Source organism: Anabrus simplex, chromosome 1, assembly GCF_040414725.1.
Source record: "Anabrus simplex isolate iqAnaSimp1 chromosome 1, ASM4041472v1, whole genome shotgun sequence".
Lineage (NCBI taxonomy): Eukaryota > Metazoa > Arthropoda > Insecta > Orthoptera > Tettigoniidae > Anabrus > Anabrus simplex.
Genome location: NC_090265.1, coordinates 1638914886 through 1638937963, shown reverse-complemented (window position 1 = coordinate 1638937963; position 23078 = coordinate 1638914886). Strand labels below are relative to the sequence as shown.

The following is a 23078-nucleotide window of genomic DNA, read 5'->3' as shown; positions in this document are numbered from 1 at the left end:
GTTTCAGGAATAACACCCATAACACTAGAGCAAACAACGAATTACAACGGAAAATCAAGCAAAGTGACGTAGTCGTAACCAAGGCAGATAAGGGAGAATCAATAGTTATTCTGAACAAAGCCGATTACATTGAGAAAACCGAAACCTTTTTTAATAACAACAAGTTCAAAATAGTAAGTAAAGATCCCACCCTAAGGATTCAGAGAAATTTGAAAAGTATACTCAAACAAAGTACTTTTCTTCTTAGTGAGCAGGAATCACAAAAGCTGATTAATATGAACCCAGGACTCCCTACTGCAAGAGCCTTGCCCAAATTGCATAAAAAAGATATACCTATTAGCCCGATAATCAACTTTCGTAAGAGCCCTACATATAAAACATCGCAATACATTCATAGATTCTTAACACAAAATTACATCTACTACGCCAACACAGCCGTAAAAAATTCTAGCGATTTCTGCAAGAAAATTAAGGACTTTAAACTCAAATCCTCTCACACAATATGTTCCTTTGATATAAAAGATATGTACACCAATATCCCCATAGAGAAGGCTATTAAAATCATAAAAACCAACCTATTAGAACATAAAAAGGTAAGCATACCCGAAATAGAAGAGTTTATGGTTATCCTTGAATGCGTACTTAGTCAGAACTATTTTATGTTTAACAGTAAGATTTATCGGCAGGATGGCCTCCCCATGGGTGCTCCAGCCTCGGGCATACTAGCAAACATTTATTTGGATTACTTGGAACATTCCTACATTATAGACCATATCAAAGGACTTGATTTATGGGTGCGCTACGTTGATGATACGTACGCCATAATTGACAAGGATCATAATGACAGTTCTAGCATTTTACACACGTTGAACACCTTAGACCCCAATATACAGTTTACTGTTGAAGAAGAAAAATAATGGTTCGATTAATTTTTTAGACGTGACCACAACTAAAAAAGATAACCAATTTCACTTTGGAATTTATAGAAAACCTACATTCACCCCAACAACCATTCATAGTAACTCCCTACACCTCGATTCACACAAAAAATCAGCGTACCACAGTTTTATCAATAGAGCTTTTGAATTCCCGTTAAACAACAAAGAGAGAAATAAAGAACTAGCCTTTATTCGACAGCAGGCCCTTATTAATGGTTTTAATTTAAAAACCATTAATGGATTAATTGCCAAACGCAAGCATAAACTACAAACAAACTTAACAAAACAATCAGAGCAAACAAAAAAGTACATAAGGTTCACCTTTAACAATCCCAACATTTATGCAATTACCAATTTATTCAAGAAGCATGACATCAAAATAGCGTTCTCAACGAATAACAATACAAGACATAAGTTTTTCAACCACAATACGTTCAATCGAAATAGTGAGGAGCGGTTCCAGGATTCAGGTGTTTATAAACTGACATGCAATCAGTGCAAGGCCACATACATAGGGCAATCAGGACGTAACTTCACAATAAGGTACTTAGAACACGTCAATGCGGAGAAACATAAAAGATTCTCTGCAATGGGAGTACACATGAGTGAAACAGGCCATAGATTCACAGACATTAAACAAGACCTAGCAATTCTCAATAGGCTAAACAAGGGAAGGTTAATGAACAGTCTAGAAAATATTCATATACTTCTAGACAAGTCATTTAATAAGGACAAGAATTTGAATGAAGTAAACGAACAGAGAAACCCCTTATTCGAATGCATATTGAGATACATTGAGTTATTACGAAGGAAGCAAACACGCCCAGCGCACACTCAAGCAGTCACAAGGCCGACACGTCACAAGCAGAAACCACCTCCCCGCGCGATATAGCAATGATGACACGTCCGCATTTCCCCTCCCTCCTAACCAGGCTAACTCATGAACTACAGCACACAGTTACAATACAAGGTTGAAGGCAGCCGGATTAAACCCACTCCCGTAGCACGGGAAGTTAAACAAACACGCAAGGCAAGGGTAAGTTCATACTTCCATACTTTCCAACACTTAAAGACTTATTATCCGCCACGTTTTTCTAATTCCAACTAATAGCCGCATTTTTTTTCCCTGCCGGTTACAGGTAGTGATACAAACGATCCAACTTTTTTCAATTCAAACTACAAATAGCAAACTTCATATTTGAAACAAGGCACACCTCTCCACCCAACAGGAGATAAGAGATGTGAAAACACCGGATGCCTTCTTAAGGAAACTTTTTACCAACAGTTCAACAGAAATACTTCACATAGTGCGTACAAGTTCTTCAGTAATCAACGAACTTATGGAAAATTCACAAGACTTATAGTGAACTATATTTTAGTCCATCAGTGTTTTTAACATTAAGATTTTAATAAGAAGTCATAGTTTAACTAACAATTGCCTTCAATGCATCCCCCCCCCCCTCTACCCCCCCCCTTCCCCCCCCCCCCCACATCCATTCACACATGCACTACTAACACTTGTTTTTAAGGTTTTAAGAAAATTGTGAGACTGTTCTTAGCTAATTTTACTTTTGCCAAATGTAAGCAGCTGATGATGAATGCAATGCATTCGAAACATGTTCTGAATTTTTAATTTAATGTCTATTGAAATAGCCTAAGGCTAAATAAAAGTGAAAGTATTGATCAGGTGGATTCTTGTTCCTTCAATTAATTAATTGGATTTCCATTTATTGTCAAGCTGGTCATGACATCCAAATTAATCCTCATCTCTTTAGTCTTGTTTGTGTTTATCATGAGACCTGCACATTCCGCTTCCTTCTGCAACCTACTCAGTTTGTCTTCTATGTCCCGGTACCACTGTGCTATAAGGCAAATGCTATCTGTGAAGTCAAGATCTTCAAGCCTGTCTCTCACCTCCCATTGAAAAACCCCTCTTCCGTCCTCCCATTACCCTCTTCATCACACTATCCAGGACCAGCAGGAACAGATTGGAAGAAAGAGCACACCCCTGTCTCACTCCAGACTTGACGTTTATCTTTTCTGTTAGTTTCCCTTCATGAAGAACCTGACACTGACAGTCATACCCCTCGTACATCTCTTTCATGATCTTGATGATCTTTGATGGAATTCTGTATTCCTCAAGGGTCTTCCACATGATTCTTTGATTTACAGAATCAAAGGCTTTCTCGATGTCCACGAATTAGAGGTAAAGGGTATTCCGCCATTCCACACTCTACTCTATGATGATTCGGAGTGTATTGATGAGATTCACACAGTTGCGATGTTGCCTAAATCCTGCTTGTTCCTTTCAAAGCCTTCTTTCTACCGATTCCTTTATGTGATTCAGGATGACTCGCGACAGCACTTCGCTTGGAATGGAGAGCAAGGTGATGCCCCTCCAGTTGTTGCAGTTTGTTGTATCCCATTTTTTCGGTAGCGTGAATATCAACCCCTTCTTCCAGTCGGTTGGTATTTTCTCCACTTTCTATATCTTTTCCAGCAGCGGGTGCAGCAATTTGATTGTAGTATACCCGTACATATACGACATAAAATGCACACGTCAGAAAAATATCTAATGTTTACACATCTCTGGGTAGTTTTTATTCTTCCGTTCAATAGTATGTTTTCTTGCTTAATGTATTATCCTTGCTTGTCCCTTGCAGAAGTGTCTTAACAAGGTTTTACTGCATTTTACTTTTCTTGGGATAATTTCCCTGGAATAATAGGTCCCACGATCTCCAGAATGCAGGCAGACATCTACATGGCCAATTGGCCCTTAACGTTTTGGTCTTCTGGCAATCTCTTAATGTGGAATTTTTATTTGATTGATCATAATTTTATAGAAACTTTTAATTTAGTAATGACATCAATCCATGATGCAGACCAGTATCTGATTTACAGTAAACTAAATGTTATTAGGCCTAGTATGGAGGGAGTTAAGTCTGTCTGCAGACAGATAAGGGTTGAAAATGTTCAGTATGACCCCCTTTAGGAACACCATTAGCTTGACATCGGTGTGGGGGCTTGTGTGCTTGTTCCGAGCTGCACATTTGCACATGGTGTATTGGCCTCTCTAGTTGAGCCAGGAATGTTTCCCCCAAGTTGCCTGAGAGATTTTGTGTTTTCTTTCTTCATATCTGTTTCTTCCTTTTCTGTCCTAATGCCACCTTTATCATTTCTCATTCTGTATATCCAGCCTCTTTGCCTCGGGTAGTGTTTTTTTCCTGTGGGGGTGGGGGCAGATAGCGGTGGTGGATTTTTTTAAAATCAAAAGTTTCAGCTGTGGCAAGGTGATACATGGCTATTGGGTTAGTAGCTGCTAGCAGCCCACCTCCATATACGGGACCAAAAATGGAACCCTCCAACTTCAATTTTTCATCCAAAGAGTGCGTCGTTTCTGAAGGGAGTTCGTAAGCCATTTTGGGTTGAATATACCCATTTTAGGTTTTTTATGATTTTGATGGCTGCAAGTCCATTTTATAATGTGCATGTATTTTGTTTTTGTTTTCTGAAAACATACCCCAAACATCATATAACCTCCATTTAAATGCCACGTATTATAAGATAGCTACACCTCCTTTCTAGATCTGTTCCTTCAGGTCTGAGAACTGGAGTATTTTCCATTTTCTGTGGGAGGTTTGTGTGTTGGCTAGCCTAATAAACAGATGCTATGGTGCATTCTCGTGGGGGGGGGGGCATTTACATGTGCTGCTCAAAATGTTTTTTTATCCTTGTGGTTGTGTGGTGTGTATATAACGCATTATCATCTAACATCATATAAGTAATGTTATCTATCTGTTGTTGCTACCCGTAGTTTGATCTTTTTTTTAATAATATAAATAATAAAACAAATGTTTCACAATATAACATGCTTGAAAATTCAAGTGATACATTCATTTTGCCAGTCAGTGTATTAAAGTTCTTTTCCAGGGAATTGTGTACGTAGAAGTGTGAAATGTTTTACACTAATTCCATATTTAGTTGTGGTGTTGGTGAATTTTTATTCCTTCGCTTGTAATTTATTCATGGGAGTTACCAAATATTTTTATGAGAAAATATGGAGAAATTTTAGTGTAATAATTTATTTAAAAGATAGAGAAAATAAACTTTTCCTTCTGCATTTAAAAGAATCAGTGTATTGACAAAACGTGTACCAACAACGGCATAAAAGTTCAACCTCATAAGATTAATAGTTTCTGAGAAAAGTGCAGTCAGTTGTTCATTTTAACACTGCCAGTTTAGAACTTAACAACCTTCCCTTAAAGAGCACTGTGAAGAAAAAGAACACTCTTCAGTCCTATTGTTCTGTTGAATCATGAAGCGTGTGTGAATTGTCTGCCTCAATTCCTGGTTGCATTCAGGGTTGGTGGACAGAGTTTTCTCCTGGAGAGCCCCTTCTTGATAAGTAACGCCATAGAAAGCATTGTTGATGAGATGCACAAACTGCATGATGGTAGTGTACTCATTAAAACAACTGCAGTTGAACATATACTAAATACTTGTACTTTTAGCACTATTTTACTAAATAAATGTACTTAGAAGTCACACACACCCACCCGCTACGAAACACATCAAGATACACAGCATAATCAAATACCTACCTCACCTCTCTTCATAAATTGTCGTGGATGGACTGGAACAAATTAAGACAGTTCAGAGCTGGACCCATACGTAGACAAAAAGGGGAGAGAAGGACAGAAAAGGCAAGAACCCATAACCCCCATGAATAGGATCAAAAAAATGGGGTTTATTATCAACACACACAACACTAAAATGAAAACAAGAAAATGGGAAGCTGCTTTGAAAAGTTACTTACATAACTGCAGGCAAAATGCACATTGAGTAGGACCATGTTCATCAACATAGTAGGTTTCTATATTTCCCGGCTAGAGTGCACACAGTTGCCCAATTCAATTCAGTACGACCACATACGAATACAGACTTGCTCCGAAAATGCATGAAAATGTGCTGTCTAACATGTTACCAAAGAAACAAGAAAATGGAACCACCATGGGATAATATAATCGTATGAATACGAACCGCGCACATATCAAAAGTTAGTATTCCCGTGCTCCAAACGAGCGTCAACTCGATGCTAGAACATTACAACAACAATACCAAAAGCACAGCCTGCCAAAGGAGCAGAATCGATCTTCAAGATGATGTTGCCAAAACAAAACACAAGCGCTGACAGTATAGCAGGTTACATGTTATAATTCTCATGTTTAGGTCTGTATTGAAATGTACAATGAAGTCAAATAAATATTAAAGTTCATTTATTCCACCTGTTCAATACATAAAAAAAGAGATAATGAATTAAATAAAATTATAGGGACATGTTTCGCCCTTTAATTATGGGCATCTTCAGCCTTAATCTCAAACTGAAAGTTGTTTAGTCTGGTACCTGATTGTAATTAACTTACATATGAATGTGTAGGAAATGTTGGAAATGTGCAAAATGGTTGACAATAGTTATGAAATTCTTAATAACAGGCCTTAATAAAGTCTAAAATACAAATATTCGTAAAATTATACACTTTCTTGAATGTAGTTAAGAAATTCTTGAATTGAGGCCTTAATGAAGTTTAAAATACAAGTAGTCGTGAGTTTATACACTAGAGGAAACTTTTGGATCTTACACTATAATAATCACATCAAGTGGGGTTTGTAATAAATGTGAAGTGATAAAACTGTAGTTTTCTAGAAGCATGAGAGAAGAAGAGTGCTTGGAGGTAAGTTGCTGTGTTAAATGTTAGCAGGAAGGAACGGCTGTAGTCTGTAACAACAGGAGATTTAGTGTTAAAGAATGAATTTGAATGAAAGAGTTTAAAGAGAAGTCCTTTCGCCTGTGAAGATGTAAACCTTCGACTTTCGTCCTTCAAATAAGATAAATACATCTATAGACAACCGAATGCTTTTTCCTTGCTCCCACAATTACGTAAGGAAGACTGTTATCTTATCATGACACATTCGACTTTCACTCCTTCAGCCAGTTAAATAGACTATAGGCAGCTGAACAGCCATTTAAGAGATCTGTTGTCTTATCACAACATACGATATTGACATCTGTAACAGTGTATCAGCTTTGCTTTTTCTTATCATCTTCAAGGAGGCACATTTCTGTTTCATTATAAAGACTGAGCTATTTACTGCCCTACCCCAACAAGTTTTTCAACGCTCCGGAAAGTATATTCATGTGAACTTATGACATGCAGCTTGATACTGCAATTTTAGCCAAGGACATTCTATTATTTTGTATGTTTAGACTGACACCTATAATGATATCCTCTTTTTATGGCTTGTAAGAGCAATCAGGATCCTGATTTTTCACCATACAGGTTTGAATTTGAGGCTGATGATGCCATTAATATGGACGAAACATGTCCCTTAACATTTTATAATAATATTTCATTTCTAAAAAGATCTCTTTGTATTGAATAGGTGGATATATAAATAAACACTTGTAACATACTTTGTATTTACGTACATTTCAATACGGACCTAACATGAGAATTATAACATGTAACCCTGTATATGTTGTAAAAACCATCTAACAACAGTGTATTTGTATTGAATAAGGTGGAACCTACAAGATTTTTATTTCAATTGTGACTCTCCTCTCTCGCGCACGTGCACAAACAAAGAAAGAAAAAATTTAAAACACACACAAAATAAATTAACTAAGAGCCCGCAAAGACAGGTAATAAAAGACTACGGAAATGCAATTCCATAGAATCGTTCTTGTAACTATGTCACGTGAAATAAAATAAAATGAAATACCTGGGAGCAGCACATGCGGAATCTCAAAAATATTTACGTCAATCAGAATAATGACATCCAGCAGAGAGCCGAGCGTTGAAACAAGTAAATCCAAGATAGGAGCAATTCGTAGATCAAGAAGCACATTTTGCCCATCATTTTCGATCCCTCCATTGTTGGGTTCACGAGCAGACCAACGTAACACTCGGGGAACGAGAGACAGACTGAATCACAACACAGATGGCTAGAGCGCCGTCTTCAAGGAGAAACTATAAGTTTCACATCACATTTTGGTAATGTTATTGCTAATGGCGACGACGACAGTCAAGGAGAAGTAAAAATGAAGAAAGTGCATCACGAAGGCAGGCTGGGTGCAGCACAGGAGGCTTTTGGGAATGATGATGTTTGGACCAGTGCCAGATTGATAAACGTAAGTCCTTGAACTCCTATAAGGCAGTTAGTTACCTTCCACAGGGACTTAATCAAAAACCTCAGATGAAGAAGTCATTCAGAGCTTTGCACATCAGGGAGTTTCTGACATTCGATGGTTCAAGAGGTGTGCCGGTGCAAGCCGTCACAATGCAGAAGCCTTCATCTTAACCTTTGATTCTGAAACACTGCCCTAAAGAATTAAGGTTTCTATATACCCTGGTCAATCCGAGGTGCTACGTTTGTCAGATTTGGCCGCACCTCACTGTGTTGCCAAGACTTAGCATCATGTGGTACATGTGGAAGGGAGGAGCCTGCTTGTGTAGATGGTACTCCACCACCCATGTATGTAAACTGCACCGGCAAGCATGCGCCTTCATTCAGGGACTATCATACATTTAACCCCTAAATGCACTTAGTGCCACTGTTTTGTAAAATTTTGATTGTCACTGTAAACACTCACAAGTTCTGTGAAAACGCCCTCTGTATCCTTCTTTTGATATGTGCTGTTGGGGTGGGTGTAGATGCAGAGCCTGTCTGGCTCACAGTTAGTTTCAGACAGGTCTTCAATGTGAAAGGTGTTTGAATGGGATATCCTATACCTCTAGCGTGTAACAACTGACTTGAGTCTGCGTTGTGTAATAATGTAAGTATTTATTATTATTTTACCTTTGTTGTTTTTCTTCTATGTTTCCTTCATTCTTCTGCATTTGGTCTGCATATTTGCTTTCTCTTTTTTAGGTGACAATAAGGCTGCCAACCGGAGAAATTCTGGAAGTTGCTCCAAGAACACGATGAGTGGGAAGGAACACGGGAGGAAGAGGATCTATTAGATTTTTCTGATGAAAGTGAAGGAGAGATAGAAAAAATAATTCAAGATTATCACTCCAGCAGTAGCGAACTGTCAGGTGGATGAAGACACACTACTCCGACTGTAAGTGACACTACTGATTTTGACATCTACTTTGGGCAGGGAAAGAAGAACTGTACGTTTTGGATCAGTACTCCGCTGATCCATCCGTGCTCAAAAGCAACATCTAAGAACTTTGTGAAACTATTTCCCGGACACAAACTTAATGCAAGAGGTTCCTCTTCTGAAATCAAGGCTTTCCTCAAAATTTGTTTCTTTTGAAATGATTGATAAAATAGTTGAGTATACTAACTTGTACATAGAAAGAAAGCACTCACCTGGTGCATATTCTAGAGACAGCGCATGTGCATAAATAACGGGTCTCCTTGAGATTCTATTTATTTTGGCAATAAATAAAAGTTGCTAGGCCGATGCAAAGCGAGCCTGGAAAACATGGTACTGGTATGATATGCAGAGCTGCATTTGGTATCAACAGATTATTTTTTTTTTTTGCTTCAATCACTTCGCTTTGACGATTTGAGGACTCGAACGGAAAGGCACGTCTTTGATAAATTGACTGCCGTCAAAGAAATATATTCCGACTTGAATGAAAATGTTCAGAAAAACTACTGTTTATCTGAGTTTATCACACTTGATGGGACGTTGCACTCCTGAGGCTGCTGTGGCTTCATCGTGTATATGCTCAATAAGCTTCTAAGTACAGGCTATAGATGTATGCAATGTGTGATGCTAAAATGTTTTATGTTTATAATTTTGAGACATATTTTGAAGTACAGCCTCCTGGACCTTTTGCTGCATCTAATAAGCCTACAGACATTGTGAAATGCTTGTTAGAACCAATTAAGAACTCAAAAAGAAATTTGACAACAATCGATTATTACCTGAGCTATAATTTAGCTATGTATTTACTAGAATATGGTATAACATTTTTAGGTACAATGAAAAAAGAACAAGCTTGAAATCCTCCAGAGTTTCTTCTGACCAGAACTTGCAATTTTGGATCTTCGATTTTTAGCTCCCGAGGGTTACTGTTGTTTCTTATGCCCCAAAAGTAAAGAAATGTGCGATTCTGCTGTCTACTATGCGTGACAAAGATGAATTTGCCCAGAAACAGGGAAGTCTGTCATTGTTCTGGACTACAATCATACCAAAGGCGGTGTTGACACATTGGACCAGAAGTGTGCAAACTACTCAACGCATAGAACAGCATGTAGGTGACCACTTACTACTTTCTTCCAATTCCTGGATATGGCTGGAGTAAATGCCCATGTTATTTTTGTTGCTAATATTCAAATACGGTAGTAAAAGTGCTCTCACTGTGGGTCTTTTTTCTTCCCTAATCAATTTCTGTATATGAAAGTATTGTTGATCAAATGAATGTTTATTATTGTTATTCTGTATCTGTGTTGTACTAACCCTTTGCTGTAATCAGTTTTCAGTCCTAATGTCGAGTTGTTTCATGTATTTAAGCCTATGAGCATTATCTCATTTGTTCTGTCAACTGACGAAAAGTGTTACTTACTAAGCCAAGAATATTGATGATTTATTTTAATTTGTTCTAGTGTTTATCTATTGAACCTTTACCGTCAGGTATAATTTGTTGTTCTGCAATTCTGAAACAAGAGAACTATTTGAAGCCAATAATTCACGTTATCCCTTTTGTGTGTGAAACTTATTCTTGTTTCTATTCTCAAATAAATATTCACCAGAATATTTAAATTTGTTATGAATTGTAAATATATCTTTATCCTATCCCTCCCAGTGAGATATTCATTGATAAGAAATTCATTGATACTGATAAGAATTTATCGATGTATTCTCATAGATTCAGTATAATTCTCCATTCAGATAAATGTGAGCTTCATATGCTTCTCTAGATCTACGAAACATAACTGTTTATTCACCACGTAGCATTTTTCAATTACCTGGCTCATACTGAAAATCTGATTAGGACAGTCCACCTGTTGTCTGAAACTACATTGGATTTCATCCAATTTCTTCTCAACCACTAATCACACCCTCCCTTCCAAGATGCCGGTAAGTACCTCGTCTACTATACTGATCAGTAGGGGGCGGATGTTGTTGACTAAAACAATGCTGGGGCCGATGACCTAGATGTTAGGCCTCTTTAAACAACAAGCATCATCATCATCAAAACCTTGCTAAAAATGATCAATAAAATGCCCATAAATGTCTGGAAAATGCTATAAAATAAACAAAAAATTATTTTAAAATATTTAACCAAACTGCATTTTGGTGGCTGTGTAACAAAATTTTTACAAGTAATGTATCCCTAGTGTATTCACTGCTCAGCTCTTGTTCTTTTTCAGAAATAATTATCCCGCAATTTACTGTGAAGTATATGTAACAAAGGCATAATGATTTCCCCCCCCCCGAAGAACCTGTGAACACATTCTTTTGCACTTGTTACAGCTTTCAGATATTTTTTTGCTTAATGTGCTGTTGTGCAACACACTTTCTTTCCGCACTCACTTTAATACTGCACGTTTTACAAAATAAAACACGCACATCTGTTGTAAACACATCTTTCCCACATTTATTCACTAGCTGAATTAAAAATTCACTTTGTGATACCGAGCAAGTGGCTGCACGATTTTCTCTCGTAGCCATCAGCTTGCATTCAGGAGGTAGTGGGTTTTCTGTGATTTGCCATTTTCACAGCAGGCAAATGTTAGGGCTGTGTTTTAATTAAGGCCACGGTCACTTCCTTCCCGCTCCCAGGCTTTTCTTATCCCATCGTCGCCATAAGATTTCTTCTGGTATGACGTAAAGCAAATTTAAAAAAAAAGAACACTTTGTGATAGCTTCACTTTTGGCATTTTCCTTGCACGGAACTACTTGGGAGGATAATTCTGCACTGAAGCGGAAAGCTGTGTAACTGTTGTTTCCATTTCCTTCTCGTTTCCATTTGTTCTTGGCCTTGTGGTACGCAAGGGGTGAATGACTGGCTATAGAGGAAGGGGCGAAGGCTGGTGCATTCCTTGAGCTCGAGACACATTAGGAAATACTTTCTCCTAATTTTCACAGTTCTGTATTGTATTTCTGCACATATCTTGGGAGCAGAAAACTCACAGGTATAAATCCTTTCCTTACCCTTTCTTAGTCACCAACAACTGCTGTCAGTTTGCTTGGTCATGAAAGATATTTAACAAATTTAACCATATGTAAGAAAAATTTATAATCTTTTATGTTGTCACTTGTGGACTTTTATCACAAATGCAAAAATTTAAAACAACATTTAAAAAGGATCTAAATATTCTTCAAAATTCTATATAATGACCTCTAGAATTTGAAATAATGACTGATCATCCCAGATTCACAAAAAAAAAAAAAACTTTTTATAGTTTTTATAACGCAGAATAAATTTCTGTACTACTGATAATTATCCTAATGCAAGAGGAAAAGGATGACATTTCAACGACATCTGCCCCCTACTGATCAGTGAGATACCTAGATAGTTGTTGCAATCCTTCCTGTTCCCTTGCTTATAGATAGGTGTAATTACTGCTTTTGTCCAATCAGAAGGTACCGTACTAACAATCCATGCTAATCTTATTACTCTATGAAGCCATTTTATCCCTGCCTTCCCACTATACTTCACCATTTCAGGTTTAATTTTGTTTGCTTTATGACAATGGAGTTTATTTACCATCCTTACCACTTCCTCAAGCGTAATTTCACCAACATCATTGTGCTCCTCTGCATGAGCTCGGTTGTTCACAGCATCACCCGGAAGATTTCCTTTTGTGTTGAGAAGATAATTTTTTCCTGCCTTCCTAAGATTCCTTATTACTGTCCAGAAAGGTTTCCCTACTGCTTGACCAAGCCCTTCCAGGTTATTACCAAAATCTTCCCATGACTTCTTCTTGGATTCAACAACTATTTGTTTGTTTCTGGTTCTTTCCTCTACGTGCAATTCACTGTCCGCATCAGTCTTTGCTTGAAGCCATTTCTGATACACCTTCATACGTTTACAAGCTGCTTTCACTTTTATCATTTCACAATGATGTTTGCTTTTTCTCGTCTTTACACACAGTTGTTCCTAGGCATTCCCTTGCTGTTTTTTCTATAGAATCCCTGTATGCCACCCATTCTCTTTCTGAAACCTGAACTTGCTTACTGTCCATTGTTTAGAACTGTTAATCACATCCATGTACTTCTGTCTAATTTCCTTGTCCTAGAGATTCTCTACCCTTATTTGTCTGCATACAGATTTCACGTTTTCTATCCTAGGCCTAGAGATGCTTACTTTGCTACAGATCAGATAGTGGTCCGTATCATCAAAAAATTCCCGCAAAAACCCATACACTGCTAACCGATTTCCTGAAGTCGGTTAAGATATAACCTATTATGGATCTGGTGCTCCTACCCTCCCATGTGTCGCAGCGAATAGCCTTATGCTTGAAGAATGTATTCATAACTCCTAATCCCATACTAGCACAGAAAGTCCAGCAAACACTTCCCATTCCTATTAGCATCCATATCTTTCCAACATTTACCGATCAACCTTTCATATCCTTCAGTTCTGTTTCCAACTGTCGCATTGAAATCGCCCATTAGCACTATCCTACTCTTGCTGTTGACCCTGACTATGATGTCATTTAATGCTTCATAAAACTTGTCAATTTCATCCTCATCTGCACTCTCACATGGTGAATATACTGGGACTTTTCTTGTCCTAATTTCACCAACTGCCAAATCTACCGGCATCTTTTGCTTATTTACATGCCCGACAAATTACGTTGTGTGCAATAGTATTACTGATGAACAGTCCTGCCTCACGCTCTACCCTTTCTTTTTTAACCCCCCCATCAAGTACACTTCATAATATCTTCTCTCTTCCTCGTTATCTCCCCGTACCTGAATATCATTAACTCCTAACAAATCCAGATGCATCCTCTTTGCTGACTCAGCCCGTTCTACTTTTTTCTATAAGCCCCATTAACCCTCTTAGTGCCAGGCCCGGGTGCTCACAGTATGCCAAGAGTGCCAGACAGATTTAGAGAATTTTGCAGGTTCTCACTCTCTGGACTAAATAGTTCACAAATGTTGTAACTATAACTTGAAATTTTTATTGAGTGTTAACAAGAATACACTCTTACTGTTGAACTAACTTAAAACACTAAAATGCCCTCGGGGTATTTTGAAAAAAAGATTTTCCAAACAATTTTCAAACACCAAAATTTAAAAATCAGAAACAAAACAGAAAGAAATTGAAAATTTAACTCAACGATATATATCTTGATGACTTCTTTGCAATGTCCTATTTCAGATGAATAAACATGTAAAGTTTCACATTTTTATCTTGAGTATTTTGAGGGTTACAGAGGTGCCAACTATTACGGATTATGCGTAATTATTACGGATTTCACCTCACGATTACGGCATTACGGTCAAAGGGGATATTATTACGAAAAAGCGACAGTGTCACAAAAACAAATTTCTACGGGGAGAAAAAGAAAAGGGGGAAAAATGAATCGTTTCTAGCGTTATTGCTCAACCCTTCTCTTTTCAGCGCTTGTGAGTTGGTAACGATTCTTCGATCGTCACTTCCGTTTGTTACCCCTGAGCGTTGAAAATTCATTGTGATTGAAAGAGCTCTTCTCCTTTATAGAACCTTAGGTAATATTGTATTTATAGTGTTAAGTGTATCTGACTGTAACTCTCCCACAGAAAGGATTTTCAGTGTTGGTAGGAAAAATCTGAGGGAATTCAGGTCTACATTGAGCATATCTACATTGGAATCTCTTATGGTTCAGAAGGCGAAGATTCCATCACCGGGGGAAGGATGCTTCAAGGAAATCCACACTGAAAAGCAGCTGCTGGGTTCGAAACAAGCTACAGAGAATATTTTATAACAGAACTAACTGGTATTGTGCAAATTTTACTGTGTAATATGAAATACCCGTACTTCAGATTGTTGAAATGAAGGGCAAAAGAGATGTCATTATCGAGGAGGTAGGTGATACTTTTTTATTTTAAGGGGGATTACTGAAAACCCCCTTCAAAGTTTGGCACCTCTGGGGTTATGTACAGTGATATCATAATATACAATTGGCATGACCAACAATGGGATCGAACCTGGCACATGGGTTGTAGTCAAGGTGACCAGATGGTGATAGATTATCATTGTTCACAAGATGAAAGAATCTCAAGATCAATTGGAATCTGTTTCTTGAGAACATATTTCCAACCATGGAATATAACGGGAGTTTTTTACCCAATAAGCAAATATGCTCTGCCCTCTAGCTATACCCATTTCCAACAAAACAGCAATGAAAGCCTTCATTTCAATCAATGTAACCGAGCGCCATTGCTGTGCTCTGGCATGTGGTGACAAGACATGATTTCTCATATCTGTTTGTCTCTGTAGGTATGAGGTTCCATAACTGAGCCGTAAAAAATAAAATAAAAATACGCTATAGGTTTGCGTCTGACGAAGGGGCGTGTCTCGGGCCAGCAGTATCATAATAATCACGTGAGGGTTAGTATTTTGCATCTTGACCTAATTGAATTTCATTGAAAACATGAAATTTTTGCTGTTGGGTATTGTTACAACCGTCATCGTCAGTACTGTCACTCAGACGGTCATTATCACTTTCAATGTTTACACTCGGACAATGAGCACGTAGTTGAGTGTTTACAGAAAACTCGCCGTTATCACTCCAAATAACACTTTCACTTTCCCCTTCCTCACTTGTTGGAGGAGTGAATTCCTGAGTCTTCATCATCCCCTTCTTTACTAAAAATTATCAAGATATACAGCCAATTCGTCATCGTTAACAAAATAACTTCTCCCGCTAGTCGCCATTATACTCACGCGGCATGGAGATCATACGTCGTAGATGAACACCGACTTTAGAAATTCACTGCATGATAACGAATGAATTTACGCACTATCTAGCGACATAGTTAAAATCTAATGACAATTCTCTATGGACTGGACACATAAAATGTTGCAATCTGACGGCCCAAGTTTTACAAACTCGTGTAGAATTGCGCGCTATCCAAACAACGATATATCGTGGTTGGCACTTTACGCGTATGTACGAAACAACGAAATATCGTTGCCTGGCTCTCTACAGGTTAATATTGATACCTCGCCATGAAATTCCATTTAGTTTGCCAAGTTGTTTCCAAGGAGTCTCTTGCATGTCAAATGGGTGTGGGACTCCGTTACTTCCATAGGTCCGAGGCTTGCTTAAAACGCTCTGAGCGTGCTCGCTGAAAATTCTATTATGCAAGGTGCTGTCCTTACTTATAGTCCAAGTGAGGATCTCTCCTCTTAAGGGGTAGGGACCACAGTGGATTGCATAGTCCTAGCCACCTGAGCACAAGTAGGGCCATGATTCAGAATATGTTCAAGATGCCCACTCCCATTCCATATCAACTGGTATCCTGACTCTCAGGACCACTTACTAAGCCACTCAGCCATTGCCCATGGTTCACAAACTAGGACATGACTACTATAACCAACACCATGAATGATAAAGTAGTATGCATTAAAATAGAGTTTTGAACAACCCACCCTTTAGTCAGTAAAACTCAACATTTCGGAAACTCGTCAACCTCTCAGTCCAAATCAGGTAGATATATAAAGTAAATAATATTACATCAGTATTGGGACTAGTTTCAGCCACTTAGTGGCCATCTTCAGCCAAATAGAAATTAAACAGATTATGTGATAACTAAAACATATGTGTACTAGACAACGACAATGTTACAGGAATAATTATAACATTAAAATACATATAACAAAAATTGTGGTTATGATATTCTTGTCATAATATGATGTCTTTTAACTTGATTTAGGGCTTCAGGCAAAGAAGTAAATATGTAAATGATAACCATAATTAGGAATGAATAAACATACAGAAAATAAAATAAAAAGGAGAAAAATTATTTAGGAGACTCGCCTCTAATTTCTGATGTAGAACAAGCACCAACTTGCTGGAGGAAGTAGGCAGGCCATGTAAACAAAGGGGTGGATAGAGAACAAGCACTGACTTCTTGTAGGAAGCAGGCAATGTAAACAAAGGAGTAGATAGGGAGAGGAGAGGAGGGGAGGGGAGGGGAGAGGGTAAAGAAGGAAGGAGAGAGGGGTGTCTAAGGTGGGGCTGAAGGATGCAGAAAGAAAGACATCTGCTGAGACAGGAATTTAGAGAGATAATGGGTGATATGAATAAACCGGAGACGTATCTCTTGTCTCATAAATATTAAGACATGTCTCAAATGTATATGAATAAAAAAGCGATGTTTCAGCAGTGACCTTTGCTCCTTGAAACACTGCTCGTTAGCGGATTCTCTCGGAGACACATCTCCAAATGTATATGAATAAACTGGAGCTTAGTCTCTCTGAATGGAGACTGATCTCAGAATTTCTTGAGACTGCCCAGAAGGTGACTCAAGGCGATAGACTCAGGCTGAAAACGTGATGGCGGAGTTTATGATGGTTTTGCAACAGAGAAGAAAAATTTATGAAGCACGAAGAGATTCTCTCGAACATGATTATAAAGATCTCTACCGTTTCCGGAAAGAAAATGTGGAATGGTTAGCACAACATTTTCTGGAGCCAATACACGAGACATTCATATAACAATAATGATAAAGATGATGACGATGATAGCCATTAGCGATAGTATTTACATGCATCATAAAGTCTAAAATGTTCAAAATCAAACCAGAAATATGCAAAACCGTGCAACGTACAATTCTGAAAATTTTCTTAGTAATTATTCAATTAATTTAAATATTCTTAATCTATTCCACATTTGTGATTTTTTTCTGTACATTGACATTTCTTCTATTCACAAAATACGACTAACATTTTATAAATAAAATTAATTCACAATCACGGAAAAGGCCGAAACAAAACATAGATATGTTTAAGATATGACTTACAATTATTCAAGGTTTTCATTATTCGCTTTGTCCTACTCCTTAGCTGAAGGGTCAGCGTAGTACTCTTCGGTTCAGGGGGCCCCCGGGTTCGATTCGCGGTCGGGTCAGAGATTTTAACCTTAAATCCTCAACATTCCTGCAACTCACACAAAACACTATCCTCCACTAGAATAACACGCCAGATGACACCTATCCTCGTCGGAGGGTCTGCCTTACAAGGGCTGTACCAGGCTAGAAATAGTCACACGAAATTATTACCTATTATTATTATTATTATTATTATTATTATTATCATTTTGATATCTGGAAGGATATTTTTTCAAGTCTAAAAATTATTGCTCTCTATCACATGTTGGCCAAATGGTATTGAACGAATGTGTGAGTATCTTTGGTCCTGGTGTAAGCTATCCCATTTATCTTTACTTCAAGTGGCGTGTAATTCCTGCCCATGCCTTTTTCGATTGCACTTTCTAAGTTTATTTAAAAGTTTCAACTGGCGGCTCGTGCCCTTGAGAAAAATGTTGTAACTTGTTTCACAACATTTAACAGATTCACATAATGACATTATTCGGCCTATGATTTGCTGCTTCTATAAGTGCTGCTCTTTCTCAACCATCGCACCAAAATCTCACTTGCACCGAATACTACAAGGGAAGCATTTGATTTGGATCAGACAGATTTCGATGAATTGTCAATCCACCTGTCTTAAATTTATTGCTGATATTCACTTTGTCATAAAATCAACGACATTGTTATAATTAATTGCTAAAGAACAGCTGGGTGGTTTGCAGCTGTATTGACCTCGCGTATGCACTGTAGAAATGCACTGATAGTTCTATTTTAAAGTTACATTAAACAGTGCGCTTTAGAGTGAAAATTAGATTTTGACAAAATGAACAGAATGTCTTGCTCGTCAAACCCATTTTTACTAACGTGCACAGTATATGAATATTTCGAAATATTAGGCTTTTAATACTTCTTTGTCGTTTACAATTGAAGCTAAAATATGTAATATGAAATCATTGTCATTTGTGTATAAACTTGCATGCTGTAAATAGCCTTAAACTTTCGGATTCTTGTTGAGAGTCATTCATTTTGTCACACTGCGGGTAACCTATAAAACAACATCAATCATGCAGCGATGTTCTGATGTCTTAATTGATCATCCTACCATGTTTCATTGAAATCGCTACCATCTACACACCACGTTCCATTTAAAACTGGAGCAAGAATTTACTGTCAATAAATACCGGTACAAAAATATTATTTCACGGCAGAACGGTTATCACCATTGAGTTCCAGATGTCTTAGCTCATAATGTTAGTTTCACTGCAATTTGTCCAGTCCAAATTAAACAACTCCCTTGTTAGTTATATTCGTTTATGAATATGGATAGCATTTTGTATTATTTCTGTGTTTTTAAAGTTTGAAATGTAGACAGTTTATGCAACAGTATATAGGTATTGGTTGTATATTATATACCAGGTGAGTTGGCCGTGCGGTTAGGGGCGCGCGGTTGTGAGCTTACATCCGTGAGGTAGTGGGTTCAAGCCCCACTGTCGGCAACCCTGAATATCGTTTTCTGTGGTTTCCCATTTTCACACCAGGCAAATGCTGGGACTGTACCTTAATTAAGGCCACCTATATGTGTCAGTGCGACGTAAAACAAATTGTAGAAAAAGTACATTATATGCAGAAACACCCCTATCTATGCACAGGTATGATCAATAAACTCTTCATACTCGTGAAAAATGAAGAACGAAGCGTGTTTAAAAAGTGTTTGAGTGACATTCAATGACTGCAGAAAATTATGCATTTAAATGTGGATCCTAAATGTGATGATAAATACAGTATAACTTCTTACACAATATCTTGAAGGAAACTTACAAGAAAAGAAACCTTAAATCAGTCGTTCCCAAGCTGGGGTGCAAGTATACCAAGTGTACGACCCACTACGTTTATGTAAGCCTAGAAAGAATTGAAATAGTAACTGTAGTGATTATTGAATATTGATTAATACGAAAGGTATAGTTTGCCGAATAGGCTCCCAAGTGAAACACAACTGAAGAAGAAAAGTCTGTCAAGAACTATTCTAAATGAAAAAAATATTGGTGGGTGTTCCATTTCGGTTGTACTTGTTTGTTCTGCTCTTTTCTCCCTTTCATGTAAAAGATTTTCCATTTGCAGTTGCAAAACCTGTTTTTGCACTGAAATGATTTCTTCGAGAACACACTGTCGCTTTTCAATATTTTTCGCTTGTAAATCTAACACTTTCATCTGTTCCAACAAAACCACTGTTTGTAGCTCTCCGATTGTTAATTCACTCGTCAGCTGACAGATACCGGAGCCAGTGTGCGAGACTCATCTCTAGCGGAAGGAGACAAGTCCCGTTAGCGAGATACAAACTTTATTCATATACATGACGAGTTCTGTCTCGCAAGTGACTTCCATCTCAATCCTCCTACGAGACTCGTCTCCGAGTTACATCTCATTTTTATTCATATCACCCAATGGGCTGGTTTACACAGGTAGAGTAGCGAGGCGAGTAGAGTAGATAGTAGAGTAGCCACGTTACTCTACTCTACCACTGTCTGGTAGAGTTGACACTTGTATCGTTCATACGGGAGTAGAGTCATAGAGTAGAGTAGAGTAGAGTAGAGTAGAGTAGTAGCACCATGTCAAGACGCAAGCACATCGTAACGAAGAGTTTAAAGACATTTGCAAATATATTAATGCAAGAGGTTAGTGAAGCACTAGAAGAAGCAAATGAGGAAAGAAGGGAATGAGTAAGAGGCTGGCTTAGGAGACATACACTCAGGGCATTAACATTAATTCTGAGAGAACTTGCGACAAAGTATAAAGAAGAATACAGAAAGTGTATGAGATCGAAGCCTGATAACTTTCAGACACTGTTAGATGCTATAACACCGCAAATTCAAAGATACAACACAGTGATGAGAAATGCAATAACACCGAGATTTAAGCTTGAGGTGACTCTGAAGTTCTTGGCCAATGATAATAGCCATCAGTACACTGTAAATCATGTTGGTGTAGGCCTAATTTGTAGTAGCTTCTTTGCCATAAATACCCCAATTACTGATCTATTTATATCATTTGTTTGTCCGTTGCTTGTATGGCCCAGGTGTAGAGATACCCTAAAACTTAGGCTAAGTTGGATAATATTTTAAACACCAACATCACTATTTTCACCTGTGTGCAATTATGTTATTTATTTCACTAATATTATGATAATTATTATAATTGAACAATGTTAACTTATAAGACCCCAACACACAAGCATTGGTTTTGTGTAGAGATATATATTTGTTAAATTCACGTTTTCTTTCATGACGTACACGCCTATTTTTTGTTATATTATAGAGTATTTAGCTATAGCCTAAATTTCTTTACAAATGTGAGGTCTTCAATAAAGACATAAATAACTGTCGCATGCCAAGATAAATCGGTATAATTAAAGCTTTCAGTATGGTTCATAACCCCTTTGGTTTATTACCTAGACATGGATCACCCAAAACATAGGTTAGGTTTGGAGAATAGTTTAATAATCAGCATTAATTAATGCACTGTTTATTACTTTCATATTCCAAGATGTAAATGAAGCATTTAACTAAAACATCCTACATTAAAATTCGAAGTGTTACCACTAGAACAGCTGACATGGAGAAGTGATTGAAAATTGAAACAAATTCAACTTACGTTAAAATGATCCTTAAAAAAATAAACTGTAGACATTTCCGATATATCACCAGCATTTCTCCGGCTCACCAAAATCCATTTCTCCCTAGTTTTAGCGTCTTTGGAACATTTATAAACAATTTGTTTGGGATGGTATGCGATGTGCTATTGCTCATCGGAACTATACACCATTTATAAGTTTTCTGCCTCACTGTCTGCGGAGGATTCATTTTAAGTCGAAAATATACCACCCAGATTATTGTCCAATGTATAGACTTCGAATTTAACCAAACCAGACACTAACATAAAGTAGAAATACGCCAAGTGTATCCTGCTTCTCACAGCACACTATGTGTTATTTCGTCTGCTAATTCAGTCAACCTGTACGATGTCTGACCAATGAGATCGCGTACTTGTGTGACGTGACATTTTCGCACTTTAATTTAGATTTTTATCATGTTTGGAGTTATTATTTGTACATTCTGATCACATTTTTGAATCCTGCATGAAATTTTGAATCAGATTAGCAGATTTTTAATTAATTAAAATGTCGGATCATGCATGTTCCCTATTGTAATAATTATAACGCATTTTATGTCGGTCAAACAGGTAGGAACTTCCATACAAAATACTTATAGCACGTTAACGCCCTGAAATATAACAGATTTTCAGCTATGGGATAGCACATGGGTGATACTAACCACAAGTTCACTTATAAAGTGAAGGTCGGGAATTTTAACCTTAATTGGTTAATTTCGCTAGCACTGGGTCTGGGTGTATGTGTCCTCTTCGTCAGCACGATGCGCAGGTCGCCTACGGGAGTCAATTCGAAAGACTTGCACCTGGCGAGCCAAACTTGTCCTCGGACAACACTATCGATGTTTATTAATACAAGAAATGTGCACGAATGTGCAATGTTTATTGAAACCTGTATATTGCGACGCATGTATCGATTGTCAATCTCTCGTTCTCGCGTGCTATGTTCGTGCTCGTTCACATCAGTCTAGTCAATTCTAGAGACTAGTCACTAAATTTGGAGTCTGTTTTCAGTAATTTAGTGACAGAATTTCAAAGATAGCAACTAATGACATAACATTGCGCTCCGCATAATCGTGCTTACAAGTGATGCAATATATTAATCTATTCATTTGCTAAGTAATGGCATATAACTGAACTGCATGATGTGTGGAACATGAGTTTATACTACTTTCAGAAGGCCTATCAGAGACCGATCATCTCACTCGCATACTTCCTGTGGGGGAATAGAGATGTGTAATTTTTAGCCTTGTAGCCTTGTATAGCAACAGTTGGATTTTGATACAATAAATGTTCTAATATATACCATATTATGCCAGTATTGTGCAAGACATGTAGAATAAGCAGTTGACTAATTGTATCTCCTGATTTCTCCTATTTCTTGTTTTGTAAAGTTGGTGAGTATGCTAGTGGAAAGGAGGATGTTT

The 23078-nt window shown here is 37.6% G+C and overlaps 1 protein-coding gene across 4 annotated transcripts in view; it reads left to right on the top strand.

The window, feature by feature from the left end:
- LOC136858644 (SURP and G-patch domain-containing protein 1) overlaps positions 1-23078 on the top strand; it is a 292627-nt gene that overhangs the window by 211630 nt on the left and 57919 nt on the right. Inside the window, exon 9 of one of the 4 annotated variants that reach the window (XM_067138356.2) lies at positions 8868-9057. The exons of the other annotated variants lie outside the window; for them this stretch is intronic. Within the exon in view, the coding sequence (XP_066994457.2) occupies positions 8868-8924 (57 nt within the window). The 3' untranslated portion in view covers positions 8925-9057. Of the gene's footprint in view, positions 1-8867; positions 9058-23078 lie in introns of those variants that run through there. 4 annotated transcript variants of the gene reach the window in all.